This window comes from Leucoraja erinacea, chromosome 21 (genome assembly GCF_028641065.1).
Source record: "Leucoraja erinacea ecotype New England chromosome 21, Leri_hhj_1, whole genome shotgun sequence".
Lineage (NCBI taxonomy): Eukaryota > Metazoa > Chordata > Chondrichthyes > Rajiformes > Rajidae > Leucoraja > Leucoraja erinaceus.
Genome location: NC_073397.1, coordinates 1,624,589 through 1,644,376, shown reverse-complemented (window position 1 = coordinate 1,644,376; position 19,788 = coordinate 1,624,589). Strand labels below are relative to the sequence as shown.

General features: G+C 56.1%; 2 protein-coding genes across 5 annotated transcripts in view; one reads left to right on the top strand and one right to left on the bottom strand.

Annotated features, from left to right (window-relative positions):
* The window catches only part of mtss1 (MTSS I-BAR domain containing 1), a 36,059-nt gene extending 33,182 nt beyond the window's left edge, over window positions 1-2,877 (top strand). The window contains exons 10-14 of one of the 2 annotated variants that reach the window (XM_055651974.1): window positions 696-821; window positions 1,487-1,602; window positions 1,713-1,867; window positions 2,272-2,298; window positions 2,739-2,877. In XM_055651974.1, coding sequence (XP_055507949.1) covers window positions 696-821; window positions 1,487-1,602; window positions 1,713-1,867; window positions 2,272-2,295 — 421 coding nt within the window. In that variant the 3' untranslated portion in view covers window positions 2,296-2,298; window positions 2,739-2,877. Of the gene's footprint in view, window positions 1-692; window positions 822-1,486; window positions 1,603-1,712; window positions 1,868-2,271; window positions 2,299-2,738 lie in introns of both variants that reach the window. The other variant, XM_055651972.1, reaches the window with a different exon arrangement.
* Window positions 2,878-5,185: 2,308 nt separating this feature from the next.
* On the bottom strand, window positions 5,186-14,451 carry LOC129707169 (CMP-N-acetylneuraminate-beta-galactosamide-alpha-2,3-sialyltransferase 2-like). Of its 3 annotated transcripts, none has more exons than XM_055651969.1 (7): window positions 14,320-14,451; window positions 12,552-12,914; window positions 9,916-10,100; window positions 8,926-9,087; window positions 8,709-8,742; window positions 6,229-6,348; window positions 5,186-5,922 (listed from the first exon to the last, which is right to left on the bottom strand). In XM_055651969.1, the coding sequence occupies exons 2-7, from the start codon at window positions 12,843-12,845 to the stop codon at window positions 5,746-5,748; spliced, it is 972 nt and encodes a 323-aa protein (XP_055507944.1). In that variant the 5' UTR covers window positions 12,846-12,914; window positions 14,320-14,451; the 3' UTR covers window positions 5,186-5,745. The 3 variants fall into 3 exon arrangements, with proteins under 3 accessions (XP_055507944.1, XP_055507946.1, XP_055507945.1); XM_055651971.1 differs by lacking the exon at window positions 14,320-14,451 and adding an exon at window positions 14,273-14,294; XM_055651970.1 differs by lacking the exon at window positions 14,320-14,451 and adding an exon at window positions 13,806-13,927.
* Window positions 14,452-19,788: the final 5,337 nt, after the last annotated feature.

Here is a 19,788-nt window from a genome sequence, read left to right as displayed (position 1 = left end):
CATTGAGTGTACTCTGCCATTCAATCTTAGCTACTCTATATTTCCCTTTTAACCCCGTTCTGCTGCCTTCTCCCCATATCCCTTGGTGGTCTTGGATGGAGCTGTTCCCATGCCATGTTGAGTTGCACATTGATAAAATGCTTTCTCTGGCATATCTATAGACGTTGGTGAGAGTTGTAGGAGACATGCCAAACTTGCTAAGTCTTCTAAGGAAGTAGAGGCATTGATGTGCTTTCTTGGCCATTGCTTTGATGTGGCTGGTCCAGGACAAGTTTCTGGTTATATTTACTCCGAGGAACTTGAAGTCTTCAACCATCTCTACTCTGGTGGCGTCAATATAAACTGGGCTATGTGTGCCACGTGGCTTCCTGAAGTCAATCACTATCTCCTTGCTCTTGTTGACATGAGGTGCCCACCTGTAACTCCAGCAGTTTGACGTGATGGATTTTGGATGAATGGGGGGAGGGGAGGTGGAAGAGATTGGGTAGGGAGAGGAATGGTTGGGACTGGGGTGGGGGGTGAGGGGGAGGAGAGGGCGAGGGTGGTTGTGGTGAGGGGGAGGTGAGTTGTAAGGGAGGGGAGGGGTGAGAAGTAGGGTTGTGGGAGGGGGGGGGAGGGCTAGGTGAGGTGGAAGGGGGGGTGAGATGTAGGGAAGGGTGAGAGTGTGAGTGATGTGTGTCTCTCGTTCCCAGCAGCTATTCCCTGTACCTGCCTGCGGTTGCCAGACACCCCAGCATTCCCAGCTTTGAGCCGGTCTCTCCGGGAGCCATGCTGCCCCCTCCCCCCCCACCAGAGACGTCTCCGTCTCCGACGACAGCCAGGTAAGGAGTACCCCCACCCCCCCGGACATGTCGGTGTCAGGCCAGGTACGATGTATCCCATCCCCGCCTCCCTCTGCCCCTCACTCCTCACCCCCCACCTACCCCAGCCCGTCCTCCCCTCCCCCGGGCTCTTCCAGTCCGTTGCTCCCTCCAGCTGTGCCCCTAATGTGAGGTCCCTCGTCCGTGTCCAGCACCAGCTGCAGCCAGGGAGGTGACCCCCTTCCCCATCCCCCCTCCCCCCCCTCCACCACCCCCTGTGTTGAACAAAGTGGTATTTCCACGCTGAGCCCAGCCAGGACAGGGGCTGTAAATATCGGCACGTTCTCACCCCTTACAAACCCACGGCAACGAGGATCTCTCTCTAATATTTACATCTCTCACTCTCTCTATCTCTCTTGCATGAATCTCTGTCCCCTCCTCCCCACACCCACATCCTCCCTTATCCTCATTACACCCCATTCCCCCCCCCCACTCCCCACTCTCGCTGAGACCCCCAGCGTCTGGGCTGGGGTACGACAGGCCCGTGTGTATAACATTGGGGTACAGTACTGGTGGGGACAGGTACCTGGGGTGGGTGAATTCGGGACGAGGGTGGGAAGGAGTCTGTTCCGGGGGGGGGGGGGTGTATCCCAGGCAATCCTTCACCTTCCCTTTCTCCACTCTAGGACTGGCCGGCGCTCCCCCCTCCGGACTGGGCTCCCAGCGCCGGATATAACGGGACAACCACCAGCCCCCAGCGGGCACCGAGAGACCGCAAGCCCTGACTGGCACCGCCTACAAGGTAATGCTGCCCCCTCCTTGTCTGCCCCCCTCATCGTCCTCCCCCCTCCCCTCGTCCTCCCCCCCCCCCATCCCCCGGTGCCATGTTGCTGAGCTGCCATGTTCCTGCAGGTCGCGGCGGGGGGGGCCGTTGCCGCTGTCGTTGCCGCTGGCGGGCGCAGGCGGGGAGGGGCGGCGCGGATCCCGGGACTCACTGCCATGTTCCAGCGGCTACAGCACCCAGACCACCACCCCTTCCTGCTCCGAGGACACCATCCCTATGCACCGTGAGTAGGGACAGGATGGTGGGAGTAACGTGGGTGAGGGCGGGGGGTAACTGCGGTGAAGGGCCCGGGTTCGGTTGGAGAGATGGGGGTGGGAGAAGGGGGGTGGGTGGGGGGGGGGGGTTAGAGGTGGGTGCGGGCGGAAGAGGAAGGGGGAGGGGGATCAGGGTGTGTTGGGTAGAGGGGGGGGGGGTGTGAATGCCGCAGGGGGGGGGGGGGGTCAGTGGTCAGACCGAGGAGTGACGGGGAGGCACCGGGCGCGTCACTGGTTTCCGCGTGTGTTTAGATGCTGACGTATGGTGGTTCATAGGTGCAACAAACCCACTAATTGTAATGTTCCCCACTGCCCGCTCCCATCTCTCCCCCACCCTCCCGGTCGGTTGGCACTCGGTGTTTCCGTGTTGCAGCAGCGAGGAAGGATCAGGCACTGATTGGTGAGTTGTTCGTTTTTTTACCCTCTCTAGGTGGCGATCAGGTCGGGGTTGAGTGACCGCTTGGGGGGGGGGGGGGGGAGGAGGAGGGGAGGGGGGGGAGGGGGGGGTGGTGGGGAGGCGGGGATTGGGGGAAGAGGGGGGGGGGGGGGGGAGGGGGAAAGGGGAGGGAGTAGGGGAGGGAGGGGGAAAGGGGGGGGGGGGGGGGGAGGGGGTGGGTATCCCGGTCATTGGGATGATCCGGGGAGTTCTGGGACGCGGGGCTGCGGGATGTATGGGAGTGGGCTCTAGGGGCCGAAGGGGCCTTGACCTGGATTTGTGACGGTGGGGCTCGGCTGTCCGACCCCCTGGGGCGGGTGTGAGGGCCCTGACCCACGACCATCTCTGTCCTTGACCCATCACCGTGCCCCTGTGTCTGACCCCTCCTCAACCTGTCTCTGCAGTGTCCGACTACGACTACCTGTCACTGCCCGGGGAGCCGGAGCTGCTGGACCAGCTGAGCTTTGACAAGTCGTCCACGATCCCGCGGAACAGCGACTTGAGCCACAACTACCGCCGCATGTTCCAGGGGAAGCGGCCGGCCTCCACCGTCAGTCTGTGCAGCGACCCCGCACCCCCGCACCTCGCCACCATCCGCAGGAAACCCTCCAGTAAGCCGGGCCCGAGGCGTGGCACCATCAGCGGGGTTCCCATCCCCATCCGCACCCCGGTCGTGCCCATGCTCGCCCCCGTGCCCGGGCCCATGGGCGGCCGTGCCACCAGCGACGAGTGTGTCCGCGGTGGGCACGCGCACCGAGACCTCCGCTACTGCGCCTCCACCCAGCCCGGCCCGGGGGCCCATCAGCCTGGCCCGGGGCCACACCTGCCCGGCCCGGGGGCCCACCAGCCCGGCTCTGCGGGCAATGGGCTGTCGGTGCCTCCCGCTAAGGCAGAGGGCTCTCAGCGACCAGCCACCACCTCGCCCACCGACCCGGGGGACGTCCTGTCCGTGATCCGCGGCGGCGTCAAACTGCGCAAAACCATCACCAACGACCGCTCGGCGCCGCAATTGATGTAACAGGTGCGGCCCGGTCACCGGCTCCGGACACATGCCCGGCCACTGGACGCGGCTCCGGCCAGCATTCTTGCTCTTTCAGCTTGGTATCAAACTGCCCGCTCAGTCCCCGGGCGCGGGTCCGGGTTCCCGCTCCATGGTGAAGCGCCCGGCAGCCGCGGGCCGGAGCGGCGCCGGTACTTGTGGACGCAGACACAACGAGTTATTTCGCTTTGTGAATCTTAATATGGCTAGATATTTATTTGTGACAAAACTGTACAAGCTTCAGGTTGTCAAATGGGTTCGCTGCAAATTCTGCCATGGCCGGCGGGAGCTAAGCCTGTAGTTAGTGGGGATGTAGTTAGTGGCGCTGGGCTCTGTCTGTAGCCTCTTCTGTCGGCTGCTCTCTCTCTCTGGCCCCGCCCGGGCTCCTCGCTTTCCTTTCAACCAGCGCCTTACTTGTTTCATTGTTCCAGCTTCCAAAGTGTGTTTGGGTTTTAAAGAATATTTGTTAATCTTGACAACGTGATTAGTCTTAAAATCAAATGTTTAGTAGATTTTGATGACGGCTGGTGCCCTCTGGCCCTGGCACGTCCCCTGTGACCTCCCCATCGCTCCTGGGCTGGTTGTTCCGGCACGAGTTGCTGCCCCGGGCTAGGTCCTGGCTGCCTCTCCGGCCACGGTGATGGACCCGCTCCCAGCCCCTCTCCACAATCCCCTCGTCCCCCACAACTCCCTTCCTCCCCTTCTCTCCCCAGCCCCACAACTACCTTCATCCCCGCAACTCGCCCCCCCCCCCCCCTCCTCGTGTGCTCCACACCTCCCTTTCTCCCCACAACAACCCCCCCCCCCCCCCCCCCCCCCCCCCCCCCCCAAAACCCCCCCCCCCAGCATAAGTGCCAAAAAACGCACCTCAGAAACCTCGCTGTCCGATGGACATTATGAGGACGTGCAGGTGCTAGAATCCTGAGCAAAACACAAAGCCAGCGGGTCGGGCAGCGTCTGTGAGGCAGGCGGGCAGTCAACGTTTCACCTTCTGCAGACTCGGGCTGAAGGATCAGTTCCCTACATTTACTGCCCGAGGGACGGGAGCTCTTCACTGTCCGGCCGCCACCCTCGTCGAACGTAGAGGGGGGGGTGGAGGGAGACAGATGGCCGGGGTTGTCGTTTCAATCGGTTGAATCAGCGGTTCGGTCAGGCGGCGAGGGCGGGGGGGTAGGGTCAGTGTTTCGTTGTCCGGGCCCCGGGCGAAGTGAAGGGCGGCAGCGCGGAGCAGGGAGCAGGTGAACGGCCGGGGAAGGGGTCGGTGGACGGGCCCCGGGGCGAGGGGAGAGAGGACAGGCCCCGACCTCGATTAGAAGCACAAGCGCGGTTTTTGCACTTTAGGCCGGACGGGGGAAGCATCATTCGGACACTCGGTGTCCCGTCATTCACGGCCCGCGGTTTACTGCGTTCGACGAAACTTTTATTTTGACAAATTTTTCATAAAAGTTTTTCCTCCAGAGTTTTCAAAATTGGTTATTAAATATTTGGTAAAAGTTAAAGATTCCGGTTTATTTGTGTCCCGGTGGAAGGAAACATCTCTTTTTGTCTCGGCTCAAAAATGCCCAGAATTATTTGGATCTTTGGAACCGACACGGGAGCTGCAGGAGCTGGTTTACACAAAAAAACACACAAAGTGCTGGAGGAACTGAGCGGGTCGGGCAGCATCCGTGTAGGGAGTGGACAGATGATGTTTCTGATCAGGCCTGAAGAAGGGTCGCGACGCCCATTCCCTCTACAGGCGCTGCCCGACCCGCTGGGTTCAACAAACACTGCTTTTTTCTCGGCGATCACATCAGATGGGAACAACAGTGGTGGGTTTACATGTCAGTTTATTGTCACAGTTGTACCAATTGAGGTGACATTTGAATACGAAGTGAAAAGCAACAAGACACACAATACAATTCATTCTATTTCCTCTTTGTTCTCCCGCTGGTCTGCACAGACGTGTTGGGCCGAATGGCCTTGCGCCGTGCTGTCGCTTCACAACGGGGGCAAGTGAAGAGGTGGCGGCCCTCTGACCTCGGTGGGCCAACACCGGCCCCTCCCCAAGGGCTGGATGGTCTCAGTGTTGTGGCGGACACGGGGTTTGACGACATCGTGTCGGGCAGCGGCCGGAGAGAAGTGACCGAGCGAAGGCGGCGAGGCTGAGACCGCGTGTTGGGACTGACAACGGGGGACAGAGTTGTGGCCCGGGGGGGGGGGGCTTAGGGCGACCCCGGCGGCGGAGAGTCGGTGCTAGGAATGCGGTGGCCCCCGGGGAGTTGTGAAAAGGAGATATATGAATGCAGAGTGGGGTGGGATGTGTGTATCTACCGGCGATGTTCCCCGCCGCCGCCGCTGCCGTGCCACGTTGAATGTCCGGCCGGAGTGGGTCAGAGACGGCCCCGATACAGACGGACTTTGCCACCGGCCGCCAGGCGCCTGATGACCGCGGCCTCGAACGTAGCGTCGTGAACTCCGGTGAATCGGAAGGCGCCGGCCAGTCGGTTCCGCTCCCAGTAATGGTGCCAATCCCCGCGCCCGTCCGACCCGTAGCCCATCACCGACACCTGCGGGGCGGGCGGCACAGCGTCAGTGTGGGACCAACCACCCCCCGACAGACAACCCCCCCCCCCCACGGGACAGACAACCCCCCCCCCCAACAACTACCCTCCCACGGGACAGAACAACCCCCCCCCCCCAGACAACCTCCAGTTTAAATTCGGAATATTTTGGAGGACCAAGAAACCAAAAACCAAGACCCCCCCCCCCGCACGTCCCCTAGTCCGAGGGAGCCCCCCCCCGCCCCCCCCCCCCAGGGCTGTCCTGCCGCAGGTGGTGGGCGGGGGGGCGGGGGCGGGGGCGGGGCCACTCACCTGGTCGCACAGGTGCAGGGCGAGGACGAGCGCCAGGAGGCCGGTGGACGGGTAGCGGCCGTGACCCTGGGTCCAGGCGTCGTGCACGTACTTCATGAAGGCCGGATGGAAGGTGAGGGCCTGCGGGAGAGGTCACGGGTCACGGCTCAGGTCATTGGGGTCAGGTCAGGGGTCGGCTGGGGTCATGGGTGAGGTCATTAGGGTCGGCTGGGGTCACGGGTGAGATCATTAGGGCCAGGTCAGGGGTCGGCTGGGGTCAGGGTGACGTCAGCCACGGTCACTGCGGGGTCAGGGTTGAGGGCAATTGGGTTAGGGATAGAAACATAGAAAATAGGTGCAGGAGGAGGCTATTCGGCCCTTCGAGCCAGCACCGCCATTCATTGTGATCATAGCTGATCGCCCCCTATCAATAACCCAGCTCTATCTAACTCTCTCTTAAATCCATCCAGTGACTTGGCCTCCACTGCCCTCTGTGGCAGGGAATTCCATAAATTCACAACTCTCCGGGTGAAAAAGTTTTTTCTCACCTCAGTCTTAAATGACCTCCCCTTTATTCTAAGACTGGGGAATCAATGGTCCCAATGGTCCCAACATTGGGAACATTTTTCCTGCATCCAGCTTGTCCAGTCCTTTTATAATTTTATATGTTTCTATAAGAACCCCCTCATCCTTCTAAACTCCAGTGAATACAAGCCTAGTCTTTTCAATCTTTCCTCATATGACAGTCCCGCCATCCCAGGGATCAATCTCGTGAACCTACGCTGCACTGCTTCAATCACAAGGATGTCCTTCCTCAAATTAGGAGACCAAAACTGCACACAATACTCCAGATGTGCTTAAGAGGGAACTGCAGATGCTGGAGAATCGAAGGTTACACAAAAAAGCTGGAGAAACTCAGCGGGTGCAGCAGCATCTAGGGAGCGAAGGAAATAGGCAACGTTTCGGGCCGAAACCCTTCTTCAGACTGATCGGGGGCGGGGGTGGGTGGGGACAAGAAAGGGAAAAGGAGGAGGAGCCCGAAGGCTGGGGGATGGGAGGAGACAGCAGGGGGGCTGAGGAAGGGGAGGAGACAGCAAGGACTAACAAAATTGGGAGAATTCGATGTTCATGCCCCCGAGGTGCAGACTCCCCAAACAGAATATGAGGTGCTGTTCCTCCAATTTCCGGTGCTGCTCGCTGTGGCTATGGAGGAGACCCAGGACAGAGAGGTCGGAGACGGAGTGGGAGGGGGAGTTGAAGTGCTGAGCCACCGGGAGGTCAGCTTGGTTATTGCGGACCGAGCGGAGGTGTTCGGCGAAACGATCGCCCAACCTCCGCTTGGTCTCACCGATATAGATCTGCTGACATCTAGAACAGATGTGCTCACCAGAGCCTTATACAACTGCAGAATAACCTCTTTACTCCTATACTGAAATCCTCTTGTTATGAAGGCCAACATTCCATTAGCTTTCTTCACTGCTCTCTGTACCTGCAGGCCAGCTTTCAGTGACCGGTGTACAAGGACACCCATGTCTCGCTGTACCTCCCCCTTACCTAACCTAACCCTATTGAGATAGTAATCTGCCCCCTTGTTTTTGCCGCCAAAGTGGATAACATCACATTTATCTATATTATACTGCATCTGCCACGCATCTGCCCACTCACTCAACCTGTCCAGGTCACCCTGCAAACTCCTAACATCCTCTTCACAGTTCACATTTCCACCCAGCTTTGTGTCATCCGCAAACTTGCTAGTGTTGCTGCTAATTCCCTCTTCCAAATCATTAATATATATGGTAAACAGTTGCAGCCCCAACACCGAGCCTTGCGGCACTCCACTCGCCGCTGCCTGCCATTCTGAAAAGGACCCGTTCACTCCTACTCTTTGCTTCCTGTCTGCCAACCAATTTTCTATCCATGTCAACACCCTACCCCAATACCATGTGCTCTAATTTTAGTCACCAGTCTCCCGTGCGGGACCTTATCAAAGGCTTTCTGAAAGTCTAGATGCACTACATCCACTGGCTCCCCTTCATCCATTTTATCTGTCACATCCTCAAAAAATTCCAGAAGATTAGTCCAGCATGATTTCCCTTTCATAAATCCATGTTGACTTGGACCAATCCTTTTACTGCTATCTAAATGCACCATTATTACCTCTTTAATAACTGACTCCAGCATCTTTCCCACCACCGAAGTGGGGCTAACTGGTCTGTAATTCCACGTTTTCTCTCTCGCTCCTTTCTTGAAAAGTGGGATAACATTAGCTATCCTCCAGTCCACAGGATCGGCTGGGGTCACAGGGTCAGTGGTGAGGTTAAGGGTCAAGGTCAGTGAAGTCACTGGGGTCAGACAGTGCACGGAGGGGGGCAGGTGGTGGGTGGAGGGGGAGGGGGGGGGGGGGGGGAGGTCGGGTGGAGGGGGGGGGAGGTCGGGGGAGGAGGGGGGGGGGGGGGGGTTGAGGCTGGGGGGTTGACTGCCTCCCCATCCTCTCCCCTCACCTTGTCCCAGTCGACTCGAAGGGCTCTCCGCGCTCTGCAAGGCAAGAAGAGGCCGCGGTGAGTGTCGCAGCGGGGGCATTAGGGTGAGGGCAGTGTACCCCCGCCCCCGGGACCCCCAGACACCCACCCCGGACGGGCTCAGCCCCGGCTCCTCACAACGTGGACACCACGGCCCCGGACCCCCGCCGGGCATCTATCTACCCGGGTCCCCACTCACCGTGTGCCGGGCTGCATCCACTGCAGGTCCCGGGGCTTGAAGGGAACGAGCACGGGCCTCACCCCCGGCTCCAGACTGCGGGCGCTCTCCGGGTACATCAGGTGGTGGGTGGTCTTGCGGCCAACGTCCGCCTCGTAGCCTTCCGTCACCGCCTGGTTCATCCTTGGGAAAGGGCAGCAGTTACCGGCGGGACAGGGCCGAACGGCCGTCCTGGTTCCGGGCCTCTCAGTCATTGACCCCAAGATGTGGGTGGGAGGGGCTTCCGGGCCTCCCGGCTTCAATCCTCACCTCGGCTGCTGTCTGTGTGGAGTTTGCACGTTCTCCCCGTGACCGTGTGGGTTTTCTCCAAGTGCTCCGGTTTCCCCCCACACTCCACAGACATACATGTTTGTGGGATAATTGTCCCTTTGTAAATAGTCGCTGGAGTGTGGGGAGTGGATGAGAAAGTGGGCTAACGGTGGTCGGCATGGACTCGGCGGGTCAACGGGCCTATTTCCGTTTTATCTCTAAACTAAACTATATGAGGTGGATTTAGGTGTGACCTGGTTGATCAAAAATGACCAGCTCTTGGGTTTACATTTCCCAAACCTGGTGATCCCCAGATGTAACTCCATGGATTTACTGATCACTGTAACTCACCCAGGGATCCCGATTCCCACCCAGGGCTTCAGGATGTTCGCATTCAGTGGGGTAGGGACAACACGACTCCATGCTCCAGTGGTGCGCACTACTGTACCTGTCCTCTCCCAGGCTAGTACCAGGCAGATGGGCGGAAGGTGCATGGGACAGACACTAGGCAGTGGCAGAGGGCGGTGGGGTTGTGGAGAGGGGCTGGGAGCGGGTCCCTCACCGTGGCCGGAGGGGCTGCGCGGACCTTCAATCGCCCTCCCTTCCCCTCCCTCCCCCTCCCTCCACCTTCGCCCCCTCCCTCCCCAAACCTCCCTCCCTCCTCTACAGCGGAAGCAACGCCGTTACATTTCCGCCACTCACCTGAACACAAACCGGTGTGAATCGATTAGCTGGCCGTAACTGGAGCTGACCAGGTTACCGGAGTTGCCCACAACAGCGCAGGTGTGGCAGCGGCAGTTGTTGCGGGGGTCCAGCCGGGACTTGGGGGCCTGCTGGAAGAGCAGCTCGTGGGCCAGGCTGACGGCCGGGGCCTTCATCTGTAGCTTCTGTAGGGACCGGAGGCACCACATCACCCCTAGTGTAAGGACCACATCTCCCCCAGTGTAGGCGGGGCAACGGGGTAGCGAGGGAACGCCGCAGTGGAGACCCCGATAACCTCCCCCCCCCTCCAGAACCCCCCCCCCCCCCTTCCCTTCCCCCCACTAATCCCCACCAAATTACCCTCTCCCTTAGACCCCCAGATCCTGCCCCCAACAACCATGCCCCCCAAATGCCCCCCCCCCACCACACACACAACTCCTGCCCCAGAGACGCCCTCGATCACTGCCCTCACGGCCACAAGGAACAGCCCCTCACCTTCTACCTGTTACAACATTGCTGACTCTGTAACACATTTCCAACTTTAGATGGGAACAAGGAACTGCAGATGCTAAACAGGATACAAAGTGCTGGGGTAATTCCGCGGGACAGGCAGCATCTGTGAAGAACATGCGTTGGTGAGGGTTTGAGTCGGGATCCAGCTCCACCGATGCTGCCTGGCCCACTGGGTTACTCCAGCACTCCGTGTGTGTACCACTTTAGGAAGCCCCGTCTCTGTGCCACTTCCAGGACTGGCTCTGTCTTCCTGCCGGCATCTTGGATCACTTCCTATTCTGACGTGTTCCACAATTTACAACACGTTACCCAGACTGACAGGCTTGAAACGGCGATGGAGGCCAAATCATTAAGTGTTTTTAAAGTGAAGATTGACAGGTTCTTGATTAGTAAGGGTGTCAGGGGTTATTGACAATAGACAATAGGTGCAGGAGTAGGCCATTCGGCCCTTCGAGCCAGCACCGCCATTCACTGTGATCATGGCTGATCATCCACAATCAATACCCCGTTCCTGGCTTCTCCCCATCCCCCTGACTCCACTATCTTTAAGAGCTCTATCTAACTCTCTCTTGAAACCATCCAGAAAATTGGCCTCCACTGCCTTCTGAGGCAGATAATTCCACAGATTCACAACTCTGGGTGATTTTTTTTCCCCTCATCTCTGTTCTAAATGGCCTACCCCTTATTCTTAAACTGTGGCCCCTGGATCTGGACTCCCCCCCCCCCCCCCCCCCCCCCCCCCCCCCCCCCCAACATCGGGAAAATGTTTCCTGCCTGTAGTGTGTCCAATCACTTAATAATCTTATATGTTTCAATAAGATGCCTTCTCATCCTAAATTCCAGCGTATACAAGCCCATTCTTTCAACATATGACAATCCCGCCATCACGGGAATTAACCTTGTGAACTTAAGCTGCACTCCCTCAATAGCAAGAATGTCCTTCCTCAAATTTGGAGACCAAAACTGCACACAATACTCCAGGTGTGGTCTCACTATGGCCCTGTACAACTGCAGAAGGATATCTTTGCTTCAATACTAAATTATTATCTAAATCTATACTGAACTCTTGTTATGAAGGCCAACATGCCATTCACTTTCTTCACTGCCTGCTGTACCTGCATGCTTACTTTCAGTGACAGCTGAACAAGGACATCCAGATTTCATTGTACTTCCCCTTTCCCCAATTTGACACAATTTAGATAATAATCTGTCTTCCTGTTCATGTTACCAAAGTGGATAACCTCACATTTATCCACATCTGTCCACTCACCCAACCTGTCCAAGACATCCTGCATTCTCATGGTATCTTCCTCACAGTTCACACTGCCACCCAGGTTTGTGTCATATGCTAATTTGCTAATGTTACTTTGAATCCCTTCATCTAAATCATTAATGTATATTGCAAACAGCTGCTGTCCCAGCACCGAGCCTGCTACTTTGAAAGTGACCTGTTAATCCCTTCTCTTTGTTTCCTGTCTGCTAACTAATTTTGTATTCACGTCAGTACCCTACCCCCAATACCATGTGTTTTAATTTTGCCAACTAATCTTCTATGTGGGACCTTACCAAAGGCTTTGTGAAAGTCCAGGTACACTACATCCACTGGCTCTCCCTTGTCCATTGTCATAGTTCCTGTTCAACTTGTCTGCCTTGTTCTCCATAATAAATTCACCTGTTTCTGTCTTCAAGGGTCCAACTTTGGTCTTAACTAATTTTTTCCTCTTCACATACCTAAAGAAGCTTTAACTATACTCCTTTATATTCTTGGCTAGCTTACCTTTGTACCTATGGGCGCAGGCAGGAGAATGGGGTTGGGAGGGAAAGAGATCAGAGAGGGAAGAGATCAGACTCGATGGGTCGAATGGCCTAATTCTGCCCCAATTTGGAACTTATGCTGACTACGCCCCATTTAGTGTTGCACTATTTAACCCTCTCCCCACACCACCCGTCCCCCACCCTCTCTGCTGTGGATAACCACTCATTTCGCCCTTGCCCAGTCTGATCGAGACTCCCAGGCATCAGCTAACTGCTTCTCCCTCCACAGATGCTGCCTGTCCAGCATTTTCTGTTCGTATTTCAGGTTTGACTTTCAGCGTCAATGAGTGTGTGATCGATCTCCTCACCAGCCACCAGAGGAGGATGTCAGTGGAGATGTTGGTATTGTCGTTGGTCAGTAGTGGCTGCACAGTAGAGTTGAAGCGCTGGTCGAACCATGCGGAGAGGCCTTGGTCAGTGACACAGGTCTCGCAGCTGCAGGAGGCGAGCGTGCAGGGTGGCTGGGCTGTCCACACGGGCCAGAGGAGGAGCAGCAGGGCGGGCAGGAGGAGGAGGAGGAACAGAGTGCGCTGGCGGAGCTTCACCCTGGCGCAGCAGAACGTGGCTGGGAACGTCCACAGCAGCCAGTGTTCCCGAGGCATCGCCACTCACCACGGACGGTGACCCCCAGCCACAGTCTCCGGGTGGCTGCTCATCCCTCCGGGGCGGCCCTGCGGTGGGAGGATGAGAGGCAGAGTTACAACCCCGTCTCCATCCGATCAAACCCCCACCTCATGCCCACCAACCATGCCTCAGCAACCGTCTCCAGCGGCACCCTGACACCACGTGACATTGTCCCCACCAGATCCCCCACTGACCACCCCACACCCCCCACTGACCAGAGCCCCACACCCCCCACTGACCATGCCCCCCCCCCCACTGACCATGCCCCCCCCCCCCGCTGACCAGAGCCCACACCCCCCACTGATCAGAGCCCACACCCCCCACTGACCAGAGCTCGGCTCAGACCCTGGACCGCTGCTGGTCCTCCCCTCTTGTAATCCTAGCAGTGTGGACCCCCTCCACTTGCCTGCGTGAACATGGAACAGTACAGCACAGGAACAGGCCCTTTGGCCCACTATGTCCCTGCTCAACATGATGCCAAGTTAAACTAACTCCTCTGTCAGCACATGATCCACATGCCTCCATTCCTTGCACATCCATGTCCTTGTCCAAAGGTCTGTCAAACACCACTAACGTATCTGCCACCACCCACCCCTGGCAGCGAGCTCCAGCCAAACCTCCACACATCTTTAAACTTTGCCCCTCTCAGCTGAAAACGATGTTAACCCCCCACCTCCTCTCCCCACTATAGCCCCCACCCCTCCACCCCACTCTAGTGCCTGTTCCTCCACTGCAGCCCTGCTCCCCTCACTCTATCCCGCACCCCCACCTCCTCCTGGAGGCAGAGACACTGTTGTGAGGCAGGTTCGCCAGGTGGGCTAGCAGGATTGCGGGCCGAATGCCCCCTACCAGCAGCTGAACTAAAGCCCCAGCCGGTGGTGTTCCCTGTCACCCCCTCGTGCTGTTTGAGGTGGGAGCAGCATTAACGTGGACTACACCTTATTGAACTAATAGCTGCCGGCAGCTCCGTGCTCCGGGCCGCTCTTCCTGGCTGGGTGCGGGGTCGCTCCGGGTTGGGGACGGGACAGTCCCGTGGAAGGCAGCGGCGGCGAGGGGCTTTGTGAAAGAAACACATTGCGAAAGCGGTGAGAACTGGCTGATCATTAACTACAGGGGCCGTGAGATCACGGCCGGCCTCTGGGGGTGAAGGTGGGACCCGAATGAGAGGTGGAGAGAGGGAGGGAAGTGTGGAGAGGGCAGAGCTGTGTGGGAGGCTTGGGCAGCTGGTCATCAATGTCGGGGCTGGCGATGGGAGACAACCCCGGCACGGCACGGCTCGGCGCCACGGCTCGGCACGGCACGGCCCGGCACGGCACGGCTCGGCACGGCAGGAAAACCACTACAGTGACAGCACAGAAACAGGCCCTTCAGCCCAACTCATCCATAGTGACCCAGCTAGTCCCACCTGGCTGCATCTGGCCCTGATCTCTCCAGGCCGATCCTGCACCTCACCTCACATCCACAGCCAGGAATGAGGCAACACCTGGCACACGGTGGGCCGAAGGGCCTGTTTCCACTCTGTATAACTCTGTGTCTTTATATCTTCTTCCTAACTGCTGCTGTGCCAGTCTAACATCCTATTTCAGGGGACAAAGTTTAGTTCTGTGACTTTTGCTGCCAAATATTTGGGGGTTTTTATTGCGTCAAAAGCAGTAAAGTCAATAACACTCGGGTCTGACCTCTGTTTATTTTTCTCAAGCACCAGCTGACGTACACGTGTGTGGCATGATCTGCCTGCATAGCACGCAAATAAAGATTGCTGAGGTCCCTCGGCCCACGAGACCATCATCGACCCACATCAGTACACTCACACCCACACAGCACACACTCACATTCACACTCACACGCACACAGCACACACTCACACCCACACAGCACACACTCACACCCACACAGCACACACTCACACCCACACATGCACACTCACATTCATGCCCACATACCCGCCCACAAACACATGCACACACACTCACATGCGCACACTCACGCCTAAACTCACATGCACACACTCACATTCATGCCCACACACAAACACATTCACACACACTCACATTCACGCCTACCCACCCGCCCACAAACACATGCACACAAACTCATGCTCACATACGCACACTCACGCCCACACACACACACAAGCTCACATGCACACACTCACATTCACCGACCCACACACTCACATTGAAGCCCACACTCATGCACACACTTACACCCACACACGCACTCGTAGACATGCAAACTCACAATCACGCCCACACACACTCATGCACACACTTACACTCATGCCCACACACACTCACATGCACACACTTACATTTACACACACCTGCACACACTCACATTCACTCCCACACACACAAATGCACACACTCGAATTCATGGCCACACTCACGCTTACACACACGCTCACTAACTCACACATTCACACCCACACACACATGCACACATGCACACTCACACACACACACACGCCCACACTCACATGCACACATACACACTCACTCCCACACACACTCATATGCACACACTCACATTCACACTCGCGCCCACACACACAGACACTTGTGCGGACACTCTCACATACACTCTCACACACACATTCTGACACATGCTCACACTCACATACCCACAGACACACAGACAGTTGTTGCTATGGGTGTGTCTCCCGACGGAGTGAGTGGGTGGTGGGTTGGTCCTGGTCTCCATCCGGATGAGACCATCGTGTGGGGAGATACAGAGCAGGCCGTTGTGAAGGGGGGAGGAGGGGTGGTCAGAGAGTCGTTCACGACCGTGTACACTGTCAGCTTCACGCAGTCGGGGGGGGGGGGGGGGGGGTGAGACCGCCCCCTGGGACTGGTGACGGTACGCTGAGGCCTGATGGAGGGTCTGATCCAAGGGGACCCCTCCATCCCCACGCTGGCCGGTCTGTGTAGTGGCACAGGCTCCATGGCTGCGGGCATTCCTAGCTGGGGCGGTGGGCAGAGTCGGGGGGGGGGGGGGGGGGGGGACTGGACGAGTGCAGGAGGGGAGGTCAGCACGATCTGGAGGGGCCGAGTTGCCTGCCCATGCTCCCACATCACTACGAGTGGGAGGATCGGGGAGGAGGGGGAGCAATGGAGTGCTCCAGGGATTGGGGTTGCGTTCCCCCCCGTCCCCACCACATCCTGTGACCCTCTCCCGGTGTACCATCCTGAAACAACTCACCGAGCCTGGGCCTGGGGCCTGTTGTTGGGCCTGGGGCCTGTTGTCGGCTGGGCCTGGGGCCTGTTGTCGGCTGGGCCTGGGGCCTGGTGTCGGCTGGGCCTGGGGCCTGTTGTCGGCTGGGCCTGGGGCCTGGTGTCGGCTGGGCCTGGGGCCTGGTGTCGGCTGGGCCTGGGGCCTGGCGGGCGACTCTGCTTTCAGGAGGTGCCGCTACACTGTTGATGAATTGCTTCTTATGAACGTGAACGGAAGCCGCAGGTTTCCTGTGCTCACTCTGAGTCACTCAGGCTGTTCTTTGGCACAATCACATAGCTGTACAGCACAGGAACAGGCCCTTCAGCCCACCTTGCCCAGCCTGAACAAGCTGGCATTCCAGACCTGTCCCAGTTGCCTGCATTTGGCCCATATTCCTCTAAACATTCCTATCCTTATATCTGTCCAAATCTTTTAAAATATCATAATATTATTAGCTTCTATAGCTTCCTCTGGCAGCTCATTCCAGATACAGACTGCACTCTGAGTAAAAAAAAACTCCCCTGAGGTTCCTCTTTAATCTCTCCCTCTTACCTTAAGCCTGTGCCTCTAGTTTTAGAATCCTCTCCCCTGGGAAAAGCGTTCACTTTATCCATGCCCCTAATGATCGTGTAGATCGTGTAGAATATATATAAGCATCTGGATAAACAGGGTCTGATTAGGCACAGTCAACATGGATTTGTGCCTGGAAGGTCATGTTTGACTAATCTTATTGAATTTTTTGAAGAGGTTACTCGGGAAATTGATGAGGGTAAAGCAGTGGATGTTGTATACATGGACTTCAGTAAGGCCTTTGACAAGGTTCCTCATGGAAGGTTGGTTAAGAAGGTTCAATGGTTGTGGATTAATGGAGGAGTAGCAAGATGGATTCAACAGTGGCTGAATGGGAGATGCCAGAGTAATGGTGGATGGTTGTTTGTCAGGTTGGAGGCCAGTGACTAGTGGGGTGCCTCAGGGATCTGTGTTGGGTCCACTGTTGTTTGTCATGTACATCAATGATCTGGATGATGGTGTGGTAAATTGGATTAGTAAGTATGCAGATGATACTAAGATATGTGGGGTTGTGGATAATGAAGTAGATTTTCAAAGTCTATAGAGAGATTTATGCCAGTTGGAAGAGTGGGCTGAAAGATGGCAGATGGAGTTTAATGCTGATAAGTGTGAGGTGCTACATCTTGGCAGGACAAATCAAAATAGGACGTACATGGTGGGGAATTGAAGAATGCAGGTGAACAGAGGGATCTGGGAATAACTGTGCACAGTTCCCTGAAAGTGGAATCTCACGTAGATAGTGTGGTAAAGAAAGCTTTTGGTGTGCTGGCCTTTATAAATCAGAGCATTGAGTATAGAAGTTGGGATGTAATGTTAAAATTGTACAAGGCATTGGTGAGGCCAATTTTGGAGTAAGGTGTACAATTTTGGTTGTCTAATTATAGGAAGGATGTCAACAAAATAGAGAGAGTACAGAGGAGATTTACTGAAATGTTGCCTGGGTTTCAGCAACTAAGTTACAGAGAAAGGTTGAACAAGTTAGGGCTTTATTCTTTGGAGCGCAGAAGGTTAAGGGGGGACTTGATAGAGGTCTTTAAAATGATGAGAGGGATAGACAGAGTTGACGTGGATAAGCTTTTCCCACTGAGAGTAGGGAAGATTCAAACAGGGGGACATGACTTGAGAATTAAGGGACAGAAGTTTAGGGGTAACATGAGGGGGAACTTCTTTACTCAGAGAGTGGTAGCTGTGTGGAATGAGCTTCCAGTGAAGGTGGTGGAGGCAGGTTCGTTTTTATCATTTAAAAATAAATTGGATATAGTTATATGGACGGGAAAGGTATGGAGGGTTATGGTCTGAACGCAGGTGTATGGGACTAGGGGAGAATACGTGTTCAGCACGGACTAGAAGGGTCGAGATGGCCTGTTTCCGTGCTGTAATTGTTATATGGTTATATATGGCTATAGACCTCAATAAGGTCACCACTCAGCAGGGCCGGCCTTAAGCCGATTTGACCGATTGCTCCGAATTGGGCCCCGCGCCTAAGGTGGGCCCCGCACTAATGTTCCGTATTTCGTACGGAAATACGAATTCTCTTTGTTAAATAAAGATTTTTTTAAATTCGCCAATGAAAGCGAATGGTATGTTAGCATTCATAGCAAAAGGATTTGAGTATAGGAGCAGGGAGGTTCTACTGCAGTTGTACAGGGTCTTGGTGAGACCATACCTGGAGTATTGCATACAGTTTTGGTCTCCTAATCTGAGGAAAGACATTCTTGCCATAGAGGGAGTACAGAGAAGGTTCACCAGACTGATTCCTGGGATGTCAGTACTTTCATATGAAGAAAGACTGGATAGACTCGGCTTGTACTCGCTAGAATTTAGAAGATTGAGGGGGGATCTTATAGAAACTTACAAAATTCTTAAGGGGTTGGACAGGATAGATGCAGGAAGATTGTTCCCGATGTTGGGGAAGTCAAGAACAAGGGGTCACAGTTTAAGGATAAGGGGGAAATATTTTAGGACCGAGATGAGGAAGCCATTTTTCACAGAGATTGGTGAATCTCTGGAATTCTCTGCCACAGTAGGTAGTTGAGGCCAGTTCATTGGCTATATTTAAGAGAGAGTTAGATGTGGCCCTTGTGGCTAAAGGGATCAGGGGGTATGGAGAGACGGCAGGTACAGGATACTGAGTTGGATGATCAGCCATAATCATATTGAATGGCGGTGCAGGCTCGAAGGGCCGTATACACCTATTTTCTATGTTTCTATGGCTACATTATACCTCCAACGTGCATTAATGCTTCAAAATCAAGTCATCGAGTTTTATTGCCATAACGCTTCCGACGCCTCCGACATCCTGGGACTCTTGCACTGAGGCTGCTCCGTGGCCGGAGCTGCAGCGAGCGACTCGCCAGCCCAGCAAACACTCGCCAGCCCAGCAAACACTCGCCAGCCCGGAAAACACTCGCCAGCCTGGCAAACATTTGCCAGCCCCGGCTCCCCGTTTGCATCTGCCACCGCCACTGCTTCTGCTTCCATCCATCCCTCGCTTATGTCGGCCGCTTCCCGCAAATCCTTAAATTCCAACTGCCACTGGGAGCAGGACATGGTCTCACTTGCGCTGGGTGACAGTCATTCACTGCCCGGTCCATGTCTTTCAATGTAATCTTTCTGAACGACCTTTATTAACAACTCGCTCCTTAGTTAACAGGTCTCTGCAAACATGTCTGATCACAACGGTGGTCAGCAAACAACTGTGGCGCCAAAGTGAAACCGCACGAAAACAGCAGCCCCTCCCGAGTCACATGACCGTGGCTTTCGAATGCCGGGTTCGATACCTGCGTGCGCCAGTAGAACCGCACGAAAACAGCAGCCCCTCCCGAGTCACATGACCGTGGCTTTCGAATGCCGGGTTCGTAGGTGCCGCTACATGGCCCCCCCCAGAATCCGCGGTATGGAAACACACGGGTAACCGGACGGTTCAATGGGAATGCGTAGTCCGAGGCCGTGGGGCGACGGTAACATTTGGGGCCGGCAAAAGTGAACCGGAGGGGCGCGACAAATGCGAACGAGGGATGGGCGTAAAAGAGGGGACCGGTGAAATATAACCGGGGGTAACAGGTGCAGAGGGCGGCAAAACGGCCGGTGGACGACCTCTACGCCGTGGAGTGGCCACAGCCACCGGGCTATCCTCGT

What these genes read in the sequence shown, in the direction of transcription:
- LOC129707169 (XM_055651969.1), bottom strand. Translation starts at nt 12,845, where the DNA reads ATGCCTCGGGAACACTGGCTGCTGTGGACGTTCCCAGCCACGTTCTGC. An exon ending in TCACACCGGTTTGTGTTCAG is followed by an intron (nt 9,088 to 9,915) that starts GTGAGTGGCGGA and finishes CCCTTTCCCAAG; the next exon opens with GATGAACCAGGCGGTGACGG. An exon ending in TTCGAGTCGACTGGGACAAG is followed by an intron (nt 6,349 to 8,708) that starts GTGAGGGGAGAG and finishes CCTCTCCCGCAG; the next exon opens with GCCCTCACCTTCCATCCGGC.